Source organism: Alligator mississippiensis, chromosome 3 (assembly GCF_030867095.1).
Source record: "Alligator mississippiensis isolate rAllMis1 chromosome 3, rAllMis1, whole genome shotgun sequence".
Lineage (NCBI taxonomy): Eukaryota > Metazoa > Chordata > Crocodylia > Alligatoridae > Alligator > Alligator mississippiensis.
This window is the reverse complement of record NC_081826.1, coordinates 255,452,103-255,469,892: the sequence shown is the minus strand read 5'-3', so window position 1 is coordinate 255,469,892 and position 17,790 is coordinate 255,452,103. Positions and strand designations below refer to the sequence as shown.

The following is a 17,790-nucleotide window of genomic DNA, read 5'->3' as shown; positions in this document are numbered from 1 at the left end:
CTTGTAGGTGCTTTTATTTTATTATTATATTCATTGATTTATTCTTTTGAATGTTATACTTATATTGGATAGGATTACTATAGAATTGACTTTATATAGGAAGGGAAATATATTTCTATTTTATTTCTATATATTTAAAGCTTTGCAGCATACCATGCATCATACATTAGAGAATTTATATAGGAAGCAAGATATATTTATATTTGTTTTCATACATTGATTCTTTGCACCACACCTATGCTCTTGAATTTATATATGGAGACAGATATATTTCTATCGGTTTTCATACATTTCTTCACTGCTCCACACCTACATTTTTTAAATTTATATAGGAACGCAAATACATTTATATATTTGTTGAAAAGGAAGACATGAAACACACCATGAAATGTGGTGGAAAGGCAGGTGGCCAGCCTTCAGGGAGGGGCAGAAGAGGGGGTAGAGGGAGAACTGTAAGTTTCCCCCCCCCCCACCTCCCAAACTGAGATACAGCCTCTTTCCTCCAGCTAAAATGCTACAACCAGCAAGGAGAAGGGTGCAGTGCCACTTCCACTGGCTTTGCCCGAGACTGCATCCCCTCCACGTGCAGCAGCCATAGCCCCCCTCGCCCCCACCATGACGACAACCACAACCAGCAGCACCAGCAAAGCAGCCTATTCCACCCCCATTTCAGTTCCCATGCTGAGCCTTCTAGTGCCAGAAGAAGAGCTGGTGCTGGATCTGGATCTCAGTGCCTTAGCAAGCGAAATTCTGGGGAAGGAGTGGGAATCACCTGAGTTTGTGCTTGACACCCCTCAAGTTTCCCTTCGAGCCAGGTCTCCTTCCCCAGAAGGCACTTCAGAGGAGGTTGATGTAGAGGTGGAGGCAAGCAGCTCAGCTGAATCCGCTCCTCCTCTTGCTGTGCCTCTGCCTGCTGAGGAGGGGGAAAGTGCAGCAGCATCTACACATGCACCCGCACCCCAGAAGCAAGTGCATAGTGTGGTCTGGGATCATTTTGAGCTGGCAGATGATCCCACATATGCTATCTGCCTGCACTGCCGAGGCAAAGCCAGCTGGGGCAAGGGAACAAAACACATGAGCACCACGGGGATGCTGATGCATCTCTGCAGGCACCACCCCCTTGACCCTGCTCCTCCTCAGCCTGGTACCAGCAGGAGCATGCCCAAAGGGAAGTCTCCCGCTCACTCCAAAGCCCCCTTCCCACCAAAGCAGAGGCAGGCCACCCTGAAACAGTGGAGGAAAGGTGGACAGAAAGGGGGACGCGTTCCAAATGCAAGCAAGCTCACCCACAGCACTGGGGAGATGCTTGCCGTTCACAGCCAGCTATTCTCCCTAGTTGAGCAACCAGGGTTCAGGCGGCTCATGGTGCTTGCAGTCCCATCATACCAAGTGCCTGCATGCACCACCTTCAGTAGGACAGTGGTGCCATCCCTGTATGAGGCATGCATGGAGTACTTGAGGGAGGAGCTGTGCAAGGCAGGTCTGCAGGTGGCCTTACACTTCACCTCAGACATCTGGAGCATCCGGGGTGGAGATCATGCCTACCTCTCCCTCACAGGGCACTGGTGTGACCAGTCAGGCCATCGGTGGGCTCTCCTTCAGAGAGGTGAGGTGATGGATGAGTCCCACACAGCAACAGAAATCATGCGGTCCATGAACCACTTGGTGCAGGGGTGGCTCACAGGGCAGGGCGAACTCACCCATGGGTTCATGGTCGTCGGCAATGGGGCCAATATGGTCAAGGTGGTTCATGATGCCAAGTTTGTTGGCATCCGCTATGTGGCACACAAGTTGCACCTTGTTGCCAGGGACACCTTGGAGGGGGACAGGGCTGCTGGTGATGGCGCCATCACAACCAGCAAGCTAATTTCAAAATGCAGGAAGGTGGCAGGCCACTTCCACCAGAGCATCAAAGGGGGCAAGATGCTGTGGGATAAACAAAAAGAGCTGAACATCCCACAGCACATCATGCAGGATGTGGAGACTTAGTGAAACTCCACATACCTGATGCTCGAGAGGATGGTGGAGAAACAATAGGCCACCCATGAGATGGCCTTGCTCGGGGAGATTGGGATCAGCAGCTCCCTGAAAAGAGCTGAGTGGGATACCATCTCCCAGATCTTGGTGGTCCTCAAGCCCTTCCTGGAGGTCATCAAGAGCCTCAGCGCTGCTGATGCCCTCCTTAGCCAGATGATCCCCATAGTGAGGAAACTTCAGAGCCAAATGGAGAGCTTCCAGGGGATCAATGTTCCTGGCTGGGGCAGGCCACTGTCACCAGACGTACAGGCACTGGTGAGGCGGCTCAAGGAACGCATCAAGAAATGGCTTGATCCCTTGCGGTTCAATACAGTCCATGTGCTGGCCACCATGTGTGACCCAAGGGTGAAGAGCACCATATGCAGCAGCCAAATGCTGAATCAGTGGATGGAGGTGCTGGTAAAGAAAGTCAGGGAGGCAGAATGGCAGAAGCAGGGGAACGTGGAACAGGGGGGATCCACTGTCTCATGCTAGCACACCATCCACAAGCCCGTCTTGTGGCTTCTTTACTATTCTTTCCATCCAGGACCAGGAGACACACCAACTGTAGGTACTTCCTCAGCCTGACAAAGGGTTTTTCAACTTGAACGCTTGCTAAGATATATTTCTCTAACCATTCCTGTTTTTTGCATAATAAACATATAAACATAAAAACACAGGATAAGCCATCACACACGCCACGAGTAACATACATCCTATCCAACACAACATCTTTACTTCTTGCTGTCAATTCCTTTATAACAAGAAAGGCTCTGTGACAGTTCCGTTTGGCTACGTTAGATGCTGCTGGTGCTATTGGTATTGAGCCAGCTAAGTTATTTTCAACTGCCGCGTTTACAGTGGTGGACTGAGATGAGGCTGTAGGGGAGTAGGAGACCTCACTGGAGCACATTGCCATGTTGTGCAGAGGCCCCAGCGCCAGGAAGGGCACACCTGAACACACACACAGAGTCACCCACCCACGTCACGAGTTTTGCCTGCCTGCGGCCCCAGAACCCAGACTCCCTCTGCACCTATTTCCATGAGAGCTGGCAGGCTTTTTGGCTGCAGCATGGCCTGGCAGGCCTACAGAAGTTTTTTTTTTACCCCCCTGTGCCCTAAGACAGATACAGCTGGCAGCCTTTGTGGCCACAGCAGGGCCTAGCAGCCAGTCCTGCAGTAGTTTTTCCCCCCCTCTGCCCCAAGACAGACACAGTTGCACAAGCACCCATGTCACGAGTTTTGCCTGTCATCAGCCAAAGGTGCAAGGCCCCAGAACCCAGAGTCCCCCTGCACCTATTTCCTTGAAAGCTGGCAGGCTTTGTGGCTACAGCAGGGCCTAGCAGGCCTGCAGCTTTCACCCTGCTGCACCTTAACACACACACTGTCACCCATGTCATGAGTTTTGCTTGTCTGCAGCTTGAGGCGCAGTTTCCCTGAACCCCCTGCACCCATTTCCTTGAAACTTGGCAGGCTTCATGCCCTCAGGCTACCATTCCTGCAAGTTTCATCCAAATCAGGCCAGAAATGACAAAGTGATAGGCTGTTTCAACCTTCCCCATTATAGCCTATGGGTGAAACGTCAAAACAGGCTTGAAACAGCAAAACTATTTCGACAGAATGGAACAGAACAGCCATTTCGAATTGAAACAAAATTTGAAATGGAACGCTGTTCTGTCGAAACTTCGAAACGCTGGTTGAAATGGAGCGCTGCCATTTTGCACAGCCCTGTTCCTTTCCCTTTTTGGCAGGTGACGGACTCACCCAAGTGTGCTCCTGGGCTCTGGGACTCACTATTGACAGCAAGTGTGAGCAGCTAGCACTAGCAGGAAAAATAGGCCAAAAGCAGATGAGAATTGAGATGTACAAGGAACATTTGTACACTGGGGAGAAGCAGCAGGTGAGAAAACTGAAGCAATGGACTACTGCCCAAGACACTGAGGGGGTGATTGCTTTACTTACCATTCATATACACATACAGTTGGTTGACTGCTGTTTCTTTCCCTCTTAATGAAGTTTCATTTCACAAAGTGCTTGTGAAGGGAAAATACCTCACTGATAATCCCTCTACTCCAGCTAAGCACGCACTGATTTCCCTGGGCTTACACAAGGGTGAGGAACAACTTTAGCTCTAAATATGTTGGCTTTATATTGGTGAAAGACCAGGGAGCCAGACCTTTAGCAAATGAAAGTCATTGTTACTTTGACATGCAAAAATCTAGAACTCTTGGTTCCAAAATGATACCTTTTATTAAACCAACTGAAAAATTGCAAAAAAAATATCTTTTTCTGCAAGCTTCTGGGCTCATGCGCTCTTCATCAGGCTCAGGGAAAGTTCAAGAGGGTAAAAAGTCCCCATATGTAGGAAATAAACTTTATTTTTGCGCAGAGGAAGCAGAAGCTGGAAAACTGTCCCTCTGGGTTCATGAGAGTTTCTTTGTGAGCTTGCTCTTTGTTGTGTAGATCAAGCAGGATTTCTTCCTTGGTGGTGTAAGATGGCAGGAGGACGGTGTAGAAATCTTTGTTATTCTGACTTCGCTGATATGCTACATTCAAGGCTAATACAACATTATACGTTCTGAGATTTGTTTTTGAGGGCAGTGAGCTTTGTGGGATGTTTCCAATTACATCTGGAAGTTTTGATACAAGTGAAAAGTAACATGATTACTAGAAAACTTACTTACCTAGCAATTTTGCTAAACAATTTTGATTCTGCTTTAAACATAACTTAATTGAAGTAGTAGGAAGACATCCAGTTTTTCCAGATGCATGCTGTTATTGAACAGCTAGTTTTCCAGGAATTCCAGGCATTGCTGCCCTGTATACTAAGCAGTCAGTCTCATAACCATGTTGTAAGAGTGCAGTATTGTTAATGCTCTCTAGTGGTGGCTCTGAGTACAGTACTCTATTTTTTAAAGATTATTTCCATTTGTAGTCTCTACACCTTTTCTACAGCCTCAGTCCTGTAAAATGCTAAATAATTAGGCAAAACAATCATCCAGAAATGCACATAAACAAGTGAATAGACCATTTAATGTGCAACCTGCTAGATTAAGACCCAAGTGCTTACTACTGAGCAGGTTGAAGCTCTAGGTACATTGTAAAAGATGGAAACAATCAGAACAATGCTAAAAGACAATTTTCTTAAGTTCCTGACACAGTGTACAAACATATTTCATACATTATTGACCTCCATCCCTTCTCCCTTCCCTCCAAAATCCTAGTTTGTTAATAGCTTGTGATCTGACAGTTAGTTCTAACTCATTTTCTATTATTGCAAGGGGGCTGGGAAGCAGTTTCATCATGTGAGGTAGAACAGACCGACTTAAAACTACTAGTGTTAAACATCATTGATGTTGACGTTTGTTCTCACATTACTGGTAAGACAGCTTATACTGAGTGCAGAATACAGTGCCAGCTGATGGAGTTCCACATTTTTTCCTTGGTTCCAATGTCTCACCTTCTGCATCCAAGTTTCAGGAGGCAGATTCATTAGGTCAAGTGCAGAATCAGGCTGACACTTGAAAGGCTCTACTAGCCAAGTGCCATGAGTGTGGATAGTTTGTCAGCATCCGAAAAAGTAAGCTTCTGTGATTTAGTTAGTTTATAATGTACACATCTACCCTGCCTTTTGCCTAACTTCAGACAAACTCCAACTACCTCTATCAGCATAAGTTACGCCAATCTCCATAGATGAATAAACCAAAAAGAAGTGATTCTCAACCTTTCTAGACTCCAGGTGTCCCTTGTTAGATGCAAGAAACTCCTCAGAAAATTGCAGTTCTTAGCTTTCACTCCTTGTTTTTTTTTACTATGAAAAAATACTAGACAATTCTTCTGTTGCAAAGGACTCAAAGACCACGACATATCAGGATGTTTTTTAACATTAGATTTCTATTTGAAATCTTGTGAATCGCATGTAAGTGTTTGCACACCTAACAGTACTTGTATTGTGTGGCACTCACAACACCCCTGAAAGGATCTTGCAGCACCCAGATTGAAAATCATGGGAGTGCAGCAACAGCCCAGTTTTGCATCCATTCTAGATTTTGCCTGCATAGCTGCATTGATTACAGGACATGTTTCTGCACACTGCTGCCTAACAAGTATGCCAGCAGTTCAGTGTAGATCTATCTTTAGTCTGCTAGCAAACCACATATCCACTTCAGCAAATTCAATAGTCTTCAGAAAATTTTAACTCCCCCACCCATCCCCAAATGCAGTTCAGCATTACAACTTTAGGCTTACTTTAAATGAATTCCAGACTCAGTGACACAAACAAAGAAGTATCCCACACAGTGCAGAAAAGATAAGATTAAGGAAGAAGTAGTAGCAGATGTGCAGACAAGTGTGTTCTATTCCTTTCTTTTGCCTGAGCATGAAAGTCTTCCTCTTACTTTCTGCACCCATGCCCGACCCATTCATTTCCTTTCCCGGAGAGTTTTGTCAGCACCATAAGTAAGAGTAGAAAGTGCAAAAGTGTGATTGGATTTGATTCTTCCTGTCAAACATTTAACACTTTGAGCATTTACATTGGGTTTTTTAGGTACATTGGGTTTTCTAGGTGATTAGGAAAGCCAGTTAGTAGGGCTGTGTGAAATTTCACCGGCCGTTTCATTTTGACAGTATTTCAACTCATTTTGAGCTTGAAACAGTTAAATGGAACTGAAACAAAGGGCTTTGAAACAGCCTTGAAACAAAATGAGGCTAGTCGAAATGTCTTGAAAGTTTCAAAACGTTTTGAGTTTCAAAGCAGTCAGCAGGCAGGTGGTGGGAGACAGAGGAGAACCAGGGCTGCGCTCCCAGTGGGTCCAGGCTCAGCCAGGTGGGGAGCACAGCCCTGGCTCTCCCTGCCTCCCGTGGCTGGGGTGTGGGAAGCTGATCACAGCGCAGGGGAAGGGAACTGAGCCGCAGCTCAGTTCCCCTCCCCAGCGCTGCAATTGGGCTGGAGAGGGATCACTCAGTTTCCCTTCCCAGCCCTACGATCCAACTCAGCCCAGCTGGGCTGACTTCCCAACCCCAGCCCAATCTAGCGCTGGGGAGGGGAACCGAGCAATCGGGCTTAGTTCCCTTCCCCAGTCCCAGGTGGCAGCACCAGCTTCCCTCCCTCATCTAGCAGGCAGATGGGGGACCTCAGACACGGGAGGGTTGGGCCCTGATCTGTCTGCCAGATGAGAGAGGGTGTTTTGAGCTTCCCCATGATAGCTAATGGATGAAATGGCAAAACACCATCGAAACAGCCTCACTGTTTCGACGAAGCAAAAAGACCAGCTGTTTTGACTTGAGATGAAATTCAAAACAAAACGCTGTTCCATCCAAACTTCGAAACTCAAGTCGAAATGGAACAATGCCATTTCGCACAGCCCTACCAGTTAGGCTATGTTATTAATTGGTGTGTTGCTTAATTTACTTCAACACATAACCAAAGTATTAAGGTATTCAAAAACTGGACACAAGCACATGAAAGGAAATTCAGTGCAGGCAGAATCCTGTAGTTGCAAGATATCAGCTAAAATCAAAGCGTGAAAAGGTGGTGAACAAGCTTTCATACATGTGTCTGTCAAGATGCTTCAGTCATGGCATGCTGCTAGCCCTGAGCTGTGGTAAATTGTCGGATGTCCCCCGATAAATAGTTCCAGTATTTTTACAACACAAATAATACTCAGCACCTTCAGCATCAGTCTCTCCTACATATGAGGCCTGTTGGTACATCCATACTGACACTAAGGAAAAGTCTCCCCTACTCCAGGGGTTCTCAAATATGATCACAGAGTGCACCTGGAGAGAAAGATTACTTCATGAACTACTACTGAGGGACTGTCACTAATACTCTGCTTTTTTTTTTAATCACTTAGGTGTGATCACCATAAACTACAGCAGCAGGGCCAGGATTTAATGAAAATAGTTATCATTACAAAACAAATTGTACAAACACAGATGAAGTGATCTGTTTGTCAGGACTCACCAGTCATGCTCAGATTCGCTGAAAGTGTCCCCATTGCAGCAATTATTGTGATATAGATGGGATTTGCTAATTTTTTAATACATTTGAAATGTAAATAAATATATTGTCCTAACAAAACATGAATCCAGAGAGAGAAAATTTAGGTTCAAGGTAGTTGTATGTAATTAAAAGGTTATTAAAGGCTGTGTTTACACTACTGATAAAACTGCTTATATTGAATTTGCCATGCAAGTACATTATACTTTGCTGTAGTCTTTAGTCTTAATGTGCTATGTGGTAGCTGAATCAATTGTGGTATAAAACTGATAATCATTGGAGGATTTCCCAGAACTAGATGCAAAGGTGAACTGTGTGGATGGGACAGAGTAAGGAAAAATTGCAGAGGGTAAAACTTTGCAAAGCACTTAGGTGTCATTTTCAAAACGAAACTTAAGCACTTGAAAACAAGCCTCACTGGAGGAGTCTATATATGCTTTTCTCGAAATTAGATCTAATTACTGTGCAGCAAACATCACTATCTACACATGCATGCGCTTACTGCACAGTAATTTGCTCTAATTGCAAGTAAATTTGCTGTCTGTAAATACAAAAAGCAAATTAACTCTCGATTACTTACTGTGCAGTTGCACACGTGTAGACACCTGACTGGGAGCACATTTGGTCCTGGTCAGCTGGGCAGCAGGGGGTGGGAGATTGCCTGCTGCCAGGGTAGGCTCTGCCATTGGGGCCTGGGCAGGAACAATGTCCTTCTGCCCCAGCAGCAGGGAGCTCCCAGCCCCTGCTCGATTATCCCAGGGCTGAGGCTGGGAGATCCTTACCTCCCAGCCTGAGCTCTGCAGTTGCAGCACCAGCACTGAGAGATTCTTTTCTCCCAGCACCAGCTTGCAGTCTCCCAGTGCCAGCTCCCAGAATCTCCCAGCCCAGGCCCCATGACTGCAGGGCTATGGCTGGGAGGTAAGGATCTCCCAGTCTGGGCCCTATGACTGTGGAGCTTGGGCTGGGAGATCTTCATCGGTCACTCCATAACCATGGAGCTCAGGCTGGGAGATCAGGATCTCCCAGCCCTGGCCCCAAAATCATGATCACAGAGCAGGGGCTGGGAGGTCCCTGCTGCCAGGGCAAGGCGACACTGTCCCAACCCGAGCACTGGTGGCAGAGTCCACCCCAGCAACAGGCAGTTCCTGGGGGCAGGAAGCAATGTCCCAGCCCCAGCAGGAGACCACTGTGCCCTAGCCCCATGCTCTCTGACAGCCCCTAGGCTAGAATCCAGCTGCAGGGTGCTGGTGCACTGCCAGCGGGGGTGGGAGCAGGTTGTTGCCATGAGTAGCAAATCTTCTCCCAAGTCACTGCATGTGTAGACACGTGCCCAGGTCAGTTTGCTCTAGAGTAATTTACTCTAGAGTAAACTGATCCTACATCATTTGCATGTGTAGACATGCCCACTGAAAGTCAATAAGATTTAGCCTCTTAATTATCTGTCACTTAGGCTGACTTTACTACACGTGCACGTAAAGGTGCAATGGGATCTAATGTACAATTCACACAATCATGCCTCCTGCCATACCACAGCTGACAGACTGACAGGGCTCCCAACCATAGGTTAGTCTCTGATACATTAAAGCTTAATAGCAACCATTACGTGCAAATTAAAGCTTGATAGCAACCACCCATAAAGTTAGTACACATTTTCAAGGTCTAACTTTATAACTGTTTGGAGCTTTTTACTGTGTGATATGTACTTTGCATATGTAGCTGGTCTCCAGGTAACTGTGCAATTAACTAGTTAATTGCATGATACCTGTAGCTTATAGAGGGGTGACTTGAATATTCTGGTTTAGGCCTGCAAATGGTGACAGGAAGTTTCTGTTAATTTTTCATCGACCTCTGTACCACAGGCTTTCCTATTGTGAGCTACAAGCAGTGCATGTAATAGGCTGCGCTAGTATGGGACTCTCTACAAAAGTATCTAAGTTCTTTTTAGCAGCTCTTCTTGGTCATGGAGAGAAGTTGTATCTTGTAACAGGGGGCCTTCACAGGGCCAATCTCACTGTAGCCCGCCCGCCTTCTCGCCCACCACGCCTTGTTGGAATGAATTAGTTAATGATGTAATTAAGCAGGAGGCTGCCCATTTCTGCCCCAATGTCAGGGGGCGTTATCTGAGGCTCCCATTCCTCCCCTACACCGCAGCCCAAGCCTCACAGGTGGCATCTCAATGTTATCATTATCACCGGCCCCCACACTAGGCCCCAGAATCCTCCTAATTGAACTCCGCCTGGATTCCTCTCCTCAGGCGGTCTCATCCGCCTTCATACTAGGCAACATAGCTCCCTGAACCGCTTTCCCTTTGGGTGTGGTTCCCCCAGGACCTTCGGCTCACTAGCCCTGGCCCACCTCCAGGCCAGCCGGAGCCCCAGGCGCGCAGCTCTTGGACATTCCTCGCGATGGGCCCACGGCCCTTCTGGTCCTAGCCCCAGCATAGACCAGGGGAAGTCCAGACAGGCGTGAGTCTATGGCCTCACTCTTTCTCCTTCGGGTCCACCTTGCAGACCCTCCAAACAAGGGGTAACTCACCTGGTTGTGGGGGCTAAAGGTTAAGGTGCCCTGACCCGCCTTTCACCGGGGTAGTAACTGGCCTGGCATTTCCTGGGGGCTCCCAGTTCCTAGGGATTAGCTCAGCTCTTAAATTATTAATATTCATGATTCTGTACCCATAATGGAGGCATATTCTCCAGGTCATGGAAAAATAACCATCCGCTCAGTAACTGCCAATCCCTTGCTCCTGAGCGGTTCTTGGTACTTAAGTACAGACTTCTTGGTAGTTCTTGGTCCCTTTGAGACATATGAGTTAAAAAACTTGAAAGAATAGGGTAAAAAAATTCAAAACACTAGGTTAAAGAAATGACTGTCTGGTTTTAAGGAGAATTAGGAAAATGGGAACTTAAGCTCAAATCACTTTCACCTAGGCATTTTAGAATTTTTTCCCAACCAAGCTGACCTGAAATAATTGGTTTAATTCACTAACCACAGTTCATGCTTATGTAACAGTTCATACTAATACTATAGCAGTTAATACTGGTGTTTAACAAATTAGTTAGTGGTAAATGTGTACCATGTTTTGATAAGAAAGGTTCTGTATCCAAGCCATTAAAGTATTATTTAATAAATTTGAAGTGCTGTTTTTGTGTATTTAATTAAATTCAAGTTGCCATCTTAATGTAGCTTGATACAAATATGAGCACAAACGAATTACATAGTAAATAAGAAATATATTTTCACCATTTTATAGCATTCTAATATGTTAAACATATTAATACAAGCATATATGCTTAACATTAATGTGATAAAATGGTGAAACATACAGTGAATATTTCACCATTTTAAGCATACTAATATAGTAAGCATATTATGTGTAAGCATGTACATATATTTGCTTATACATAATATGCTTAACATATTAGTATGTTTAAAATGGTGAGATATGCTTCTTATTCACTTGTTTCCTAGGTACACAAATATATATATCTATATATGTGCCAAATCTACTGTAAAAACTGTATTTAGTTGTAAAATTAACATATTGTTATATCAACCAACAAAATAATTTAAGTCAGGCTTTTGGCTTGCTTATTTGAAACATGATTTAAGTCAGTGATTTAAACTGACTTGATTTAAATCAATGCACCCTGGTTCATAGATTTCATAGACATCTGGGCTGGAAGTGACCTTGAGAGATCAGATTAAGTGCAGCACCAAACTACTAAAAATTAAACAAACAGAGTCGTGTCCAGAATTATATTTCCATGAAGTAATTCAGAATGAGTTTATTTGGCTAATCCAAGGGTACATTACAAGGTAACATATAAAACTGCAAAATATTTATATGTATTTAAGTTTAAAGAACTACAAGGTTTGAAATCATTCATCTTAAAACAATACAACTGGCTTGTTGCTTAAAGTGTCTTATTACCTGTACACTTCAGCCAAAGAATGATGGAAAGGAAGCAAACAGAATACCCGTGACTATGATGTGTCATACCCAGTGTATACTTCCTTCCCTTACAGAACATATTTCTTCCCCAACTCAAGCTGACTAAACAGACATCCAAAAATAAACTAAAACAAACGTTCAATGAACATATAAATCCAGAATGCACACCCCCTCTGTGAAAAATTGCAGATATGAAGGTACTGGTTTCCTGTTTATGAGTTTTCAGAGAGTATTTTGCTTTTTTCCCCTTTCCCACCACGTAGATGTATTTACACATTATCCCAATGAGAATAAATTTGAGCGTACTAGGGATATAGACAAATAAACAAGTTACAGTGAATTAAGAGGACTGTGTGCCTTCTTACCACTTAGTAAGGGAAAGCTAAATCTGCAGGGATGTTTTCTTTTTTCATTTCAAGAAAACGAACCAGTTTAGCGTTCCACTTACAGACGGAAGATGCATGTGGAGCAAGTCCCTGCTCTCTGCTAACACACTGTAACTTGTCTGTACCTTCCTTCAGCACACAATATTTGCAATAGTGAAGTTTAACTGTCATAAAAAAGAAGCAAAATGAAAATAAATCCCTGAAAGATTCTCTTTGGATGATGAATACTATGGATATTTACTGTTTTCACAGTAGTTGCAGGATGATGAGGTTTCCATGTCTCTCCTGTGGTGGACTATAAAGAACGATTAGTCACTCTGCATCTGACAAACTAAGCTTCTTTCTTGAAGAGGCTGCTGTTACAAAAATTACAGTAATCTCACTGTCAGTTTACTGGATAACAAACCAAATTAGGTCATTTTATCTATACATTTCATTCACACAACAGATTTCCTATTATAAACACACAATGACACTTCAAAATAAAATGATATTGTATAGGATGAATTTAGCCACAAAGCTCAGCAAAAACATTTCTACTAAAAATGACCTGTCTCAGAAGTTAAAATATTGAAAAAATTATTTATTAGACTTTCTGTTATAGGAGATAGGGGATAAAGCTCTTGAGTGTTGAGCCCTAGGCCAGAAAAACACATTTGTGAGGTGTGTAATGGCATATGTTAAATAACTGTTAACTGAACAACTGCCTGACAGCATGCAGTCTAGGCAACAAACATTAAACATTTTTCAGTATGTGTTCCTGTGAAGATATTTCAGTATTGAACATTGAGGACATTTGGCTGTAAAGGAAACTTGTTTTAAATCAATGGGGTGACAACTTTTTAGGCAGATGTACCACATTAAGCCACGTGCCTTCCCTGAATACCACTCCATTCCCCACCCCCTGCCTGATCTGCTGCTCTGCTTTGTGCTCCCTATCAGCTACTCCTCTCCCTGATCTGCTCCTCTCACTTTGCTCCCTACATTGTGCTCTGTGCCCAAGCTGCCATTCTTTCTGCTCCCTGCACTATCTACTGCTGTGCTGCCTGCCCCCTCTCTGATGTGCCGTGTGACACACAGAGACTACCTGTGCCACTTGTGCCACAAGCTGGCAACCCTTTGTTTAAATCACAGGCCCAGCAAGCGTTCTTTATTGTGCCAAGTTTTTTACATTAAGTAAGAACCCTCAAATAAACCTAGTTCTAGCTGTCACCAATTCTGCCACACGAAATCTTAGTTTTCCTCAATTTGCTTTTATCTGTTCAAATTCAAAAATGTATATAGAAGTTTATAAAATAGGATAACCAAGATATAGAATCTATAAGTTAAGGGTTAAAAGGTAGAGTATAATGGTCAGAAACTTTAATTATGTAGGCATTAGAAATAATGACACATTAAAAACAGGTTAGCTGGAATGCCATTTTAATTTTATGAGAAAATAGGTAGATGGACTGATTATATTTTACTTAACAATGGTATATGATTTAAGATGGTAAATTCTTAAAACAGGAAATATTTCACTGGTTCTACAACAGAATGAACTCTTAAGTCTTAAGAGAATTGATCTGAATTTACCTGAAAATCTTTGAAAGCCTTTGCAAAGTTCTTTATTTCTTTCTCTCTGTTCACCTATATACAATAAATATACACATGCTTTCTGGAGTATGGGTTGATCTGTCAATTACTGTAATGACTCTGTTCTACAATGGCCATGTTAACACTGTTCTCTGTTGAGCCCAAGACCATTACCAAGAAACAAGCTTTTCCTTCCCATTCCCCAATTTTATGTTCATTCAAACCAGGCAGTTAGGCAGTGAAGACAGTTTTAAGGAGGTCCCAAGGACATGGGGTGGGATGGAGAATGGGTTTGTTAGTTGGCAGGCTAAGTATAGACATTGCTTTTGTGTTTTGAATGAAACTGGCTGCATCTACATGCAACGCTGACTGTGCAGTCATTAGTGCACAGTCATTTAGTACTTGTATAAACAAGTACTAAATGACTGCGCAGTAACTGGAGTTACTGAGCAGTAGCACCACCAAATGGCCTTTAGGTGACGCTGACTGCGCAGTAGCTCATTACTACTGAGCAGCAGTGTCACATCACACTTCTTTCCACATGACGCTACTGCACAGTAGTAACAAGATACTGCAAAGTCAGCATCTTGTGTAGATGCAGCCACTGAGTTCAAAAGCAGGCATTCAATATTATTACACTGAAGCAGAATGCAACCTTAAATGCATATACTTATTTAAAAAACTTTAGGTTAGCAGTTTCCTGTAAACACTGTTATTCACAGTACTGGAGCAGGTATTACTTCTACTGGTCTTAGTCATTAACTGTCCATTACTGCTACTGCTGCTAGGTTCAGAAGTCTCTTTACAGCACAGAAGGTTACCAAGCTGTTTCTGACACTCGGAAGAAGCATAATAATAAATGAAAGGATCAATGCAACAACTGATACTGCTAATACAAACACAGAGGAGATAGGCAAAATAGATATATTCTAAACTGATGTCATAAGAAAAATATACATAATGGATTAATAAAAGGACATTTGTTGGTCCAAAACAAACAATAAAAATGCAGAAAACAGCTGCAGACAGAAGTAAGGCTCGCATTTTCTTACTTTGCTTTGCAATGATGTCAGAAGAACTAAGGCACCAGATGATACATACATAACAGATGGTGGTAATTATTAATGGCACGAAAAAGAAAATGGAAGAGAAAATGAGAAAGAATATAGAATAGAAATCTTTAAGCTGATCTTTGTACAACACATCGTGGCAAGTTGTAATATTTAAGGTAGAGACTTCCATAGTTTGCTCTGTGATGAGAAGGGGCATAACACCAACTACTGCTATAACCCATATGGCAAAGCAGATTATACAGGCACGCGTTAATGTACGCCATGTGAGAGACTCCATAGGATACACCACAGCACAGAAACGATCTATGCTTATAATAGTCATCAGCAATATCGAACAGTACATGTTACAGTAGAAGGCAGCAGTAACGAAACGGCACATTTCCGGTCCAAACACCCAGTTGTTTCCAGAAAAGTGGTAGACAATCCTAAAGGGAAGCACACTTACAAATAGGACATCTGCAGAGGCCAGATTCAGCATATACACCACTGCCGGCTTTTTTATTTTAATTTTTATCAGGAACACAAGAATTGCCACAATGTTCAGAGGGAGGCTTGTCAGAACCACAAAAGTGTAAACTGAAGGAACAAAACGAGTCAGCCATCGACTAGCCAGGTATCTTTCAGCATCTTCTGAGATGGATCTCGCTGGCACTTTGGTCTTATTGATGGATGTTGATCCAACTTCCGAATCATTTCCATTATTGTGGTTGTTGTCAAAGGTGAGCTCAGGTATAGGTTCATATGTGATGTATTTGTTATAGCCTACAAAGGTTCGTCCCCTGGCACTACTATTGCTAAACAGGATGCCTGAAAAAATGCAGAGCATGAAAATTAGCAGTCATGACATTTGCATGCTATGAAAATCTTCCCGGAAAGAGGGATGGTTCTGTGCTTCCCGCATGGCCCTGTGACTCAGGAAACGCAGGTTCAGTTCTCAGCTTCATCACAGGCTGCTGATGGCCCTTGGCCAACTCACTTGCTCCCTCTCCCTTTCTCTTCCATCCCTGGCCTTCATAATTGCGCAGGCGGTGTGTAAACAAGGCACTGGCCTCCAAATGCCACCCTTTCCTGCAGCCCTCTGAATAGCTTTGAGACCCCGTTTTCACTTCCCGAGCTGTCGGGGCCTTGGACATAAGCAGCAGAGAGCTTCGTCCCCTGGAAAAACCATGCGACCCTGGCACTCCCTGACCCTGAGCTGCCCATGCCAGGCATGGCCCCAGCCTCGCTGGACAGGAAAGTGCGGATCCTCAACCAGGGGCCCTGGCGTGCCCTTTCCGGGCGCCCGCGGGCTGCACCCACCCCGCCCACAGGGGCCCCAACTAGGAGCCGGTGGCACCCAAGCAAAGCAGCTCGCGTCTGTGGCAACGGGAGAGTCCTTTGTTCCCTGCCCCCGGGGAGGGCTCCGGGCTAAAACCCGGGGCAGAGCTGAGCACCGCTGCGGCGCCGCGAGGGCCCGGGCCGGGACGCGACCCGGCGCTGCCGACCCGCCCGGGCCCCGCACGACCGGGACTCGCCCCGCCGCCGCGCCACGCTCACCTGCGCCCGCGCCCGCGCCCGTGCCCGTGTCCGTGCCCGGGCGGGCGGCGGCGGGCGGCGGCAAGCAGACGAGCGCCAGCGCCAGCGCCAGCGCCATGGCTGCCCCCGGCCCCGCGGGGCGCAGCGCTCCGGCCGCAGCAGCGAGTGCGGCGGCGGCGGCGGCGCGGGCAGGGAATAGGCGGCGCCGGGGGAGGCGGGGACAAGGGCACATCCCCCTCGCACTTCCAGCCTCGAGCTGGGCGGCAGCAGCCGCAGGACCAGCCCCGGCCCCGGGATCCCCGCGGCCTACAGGGACCGTACCGCCCCCCCGGGCTGCTGCCGCCTTGCCAGCGGCCCCGCGAGGCGGGGAGGCGGCGCCCGCTCTGCGGCGGCCGGGCCCGAGCCTGGTGGGGCCAGCCCGGGAAAACAGGTGTGGGCATCTCCTGTGAACCATCGCACTTCGTCTCGTTGCTGGCTTAGGGCCCTGCCACGCGTTCAGATGAAAGCTGGAGAGAGCGCGGCGGTAGAGGTGTTGCACAGTGTCAAGCCCCATCGTTATAGCTGGTTGGGTTTGGGTGTGTGTTTGTTTTTTCACAGCCTGATTGTCATTTTTATCCTGTGATAGATCTGCCACAGTGCATAGTAACTAAATGTGATGCACGGTTAACCAGCTAATTGTGTAACATGTAGCAGGAGCCTTAGATGTCATGAAGGGCAGCAGCACGGTACGCCCGGGACACAAAGGATCTGTGCAAGCATTATGTTTGAGACGCTTGTGTGCCTATGATGAGAAATGAAGCACCCTGAGCAGAGGTTACAGGCTAGGCGACTGTTGCCCTTGACTCCTTGGAAACCTGCCACATATATTAAAGAAACTAACAAGGGTGTTGGTAAACCACTGCTTTCTGCCAAATAGTTTAACACCACAGAAGCCAGTCTTTGGCTGCTTAATACTATTTTTTTTTTTTCACTGAAAAGGTCAGACATCCAGAGAGACTTCTCAAACAGCGTGGATCCAATAGCCCCTGAACTGGTCAACAAATAGCCTGTTTACAGTCCTTAAGTTCAGTATATTCACTCTTGGAGGAATTGCCAATGAGGCTGGAGGTAAAGATCCGTCTGCAGAAGTTGCAGATTTTTCTGCAGAGAAGAGGAGGCCTCTCCTTGTCCTTCTGCTGGTTCATCTCTGCTTAGATAGATGCTTTACCTCAACCCAAAGCCTGCTCACCTGACCCTTTCCTTTTTGGGCTAGTGAGAGAGCTGTAAACACCC

The 17,790-nt window shown here is 45.4% G+C and overlaps 1 protein-coding gene across 1 annotated transcript; it reads right to left on the bottom strand.

The window, feature by feature from the left end:
• Nucleotides 1-13,760: 13,760 nt before the first annotated feature.
• Nucleotides 13,761-16,680, bottom strand: F2R (coagulation factor II thrombin receptor). The gene is made up of 2 exons (XM_059725099.1): nt 16,540-16,680; nt 13,761-15,810 (listed from the first exon to the last, which is right to left on the bottom strand). Exons 1-2 carry the CDS (start codon nt 16,634-16,636, stop codon nt 14,615-14,617), a joined length of 1,293 nt encoding a protein of 430 aa, XP_059581082.1. The 5' UTR covers nt 16,637-16,680; the 3' UTR covers nt 13,761-14,614.
• Between the last annotated feature and the right edge of the window lie 1,110 nt (nt 16,681-17,790).

What these genes read in the sequence shown, in the direction of transcription:
- F2R (XM_059725099.1), bottom strand. Translation starts at nt 16,636, where the DNA reads ATGGCGCTGGCGCTGGCGCTGGCGCTCGTCTGCTTGCCGCCGCCCGCC. An exon ending in GGGCGCGGGCGCGGGCGCAG is followed by an intron (nt 15,811 to 16,539) that starts GTGAGCGTGGCG and finishes GCATTTTTTCAG; the next exon opens with GCATCCTGTTTAGCAATAGT.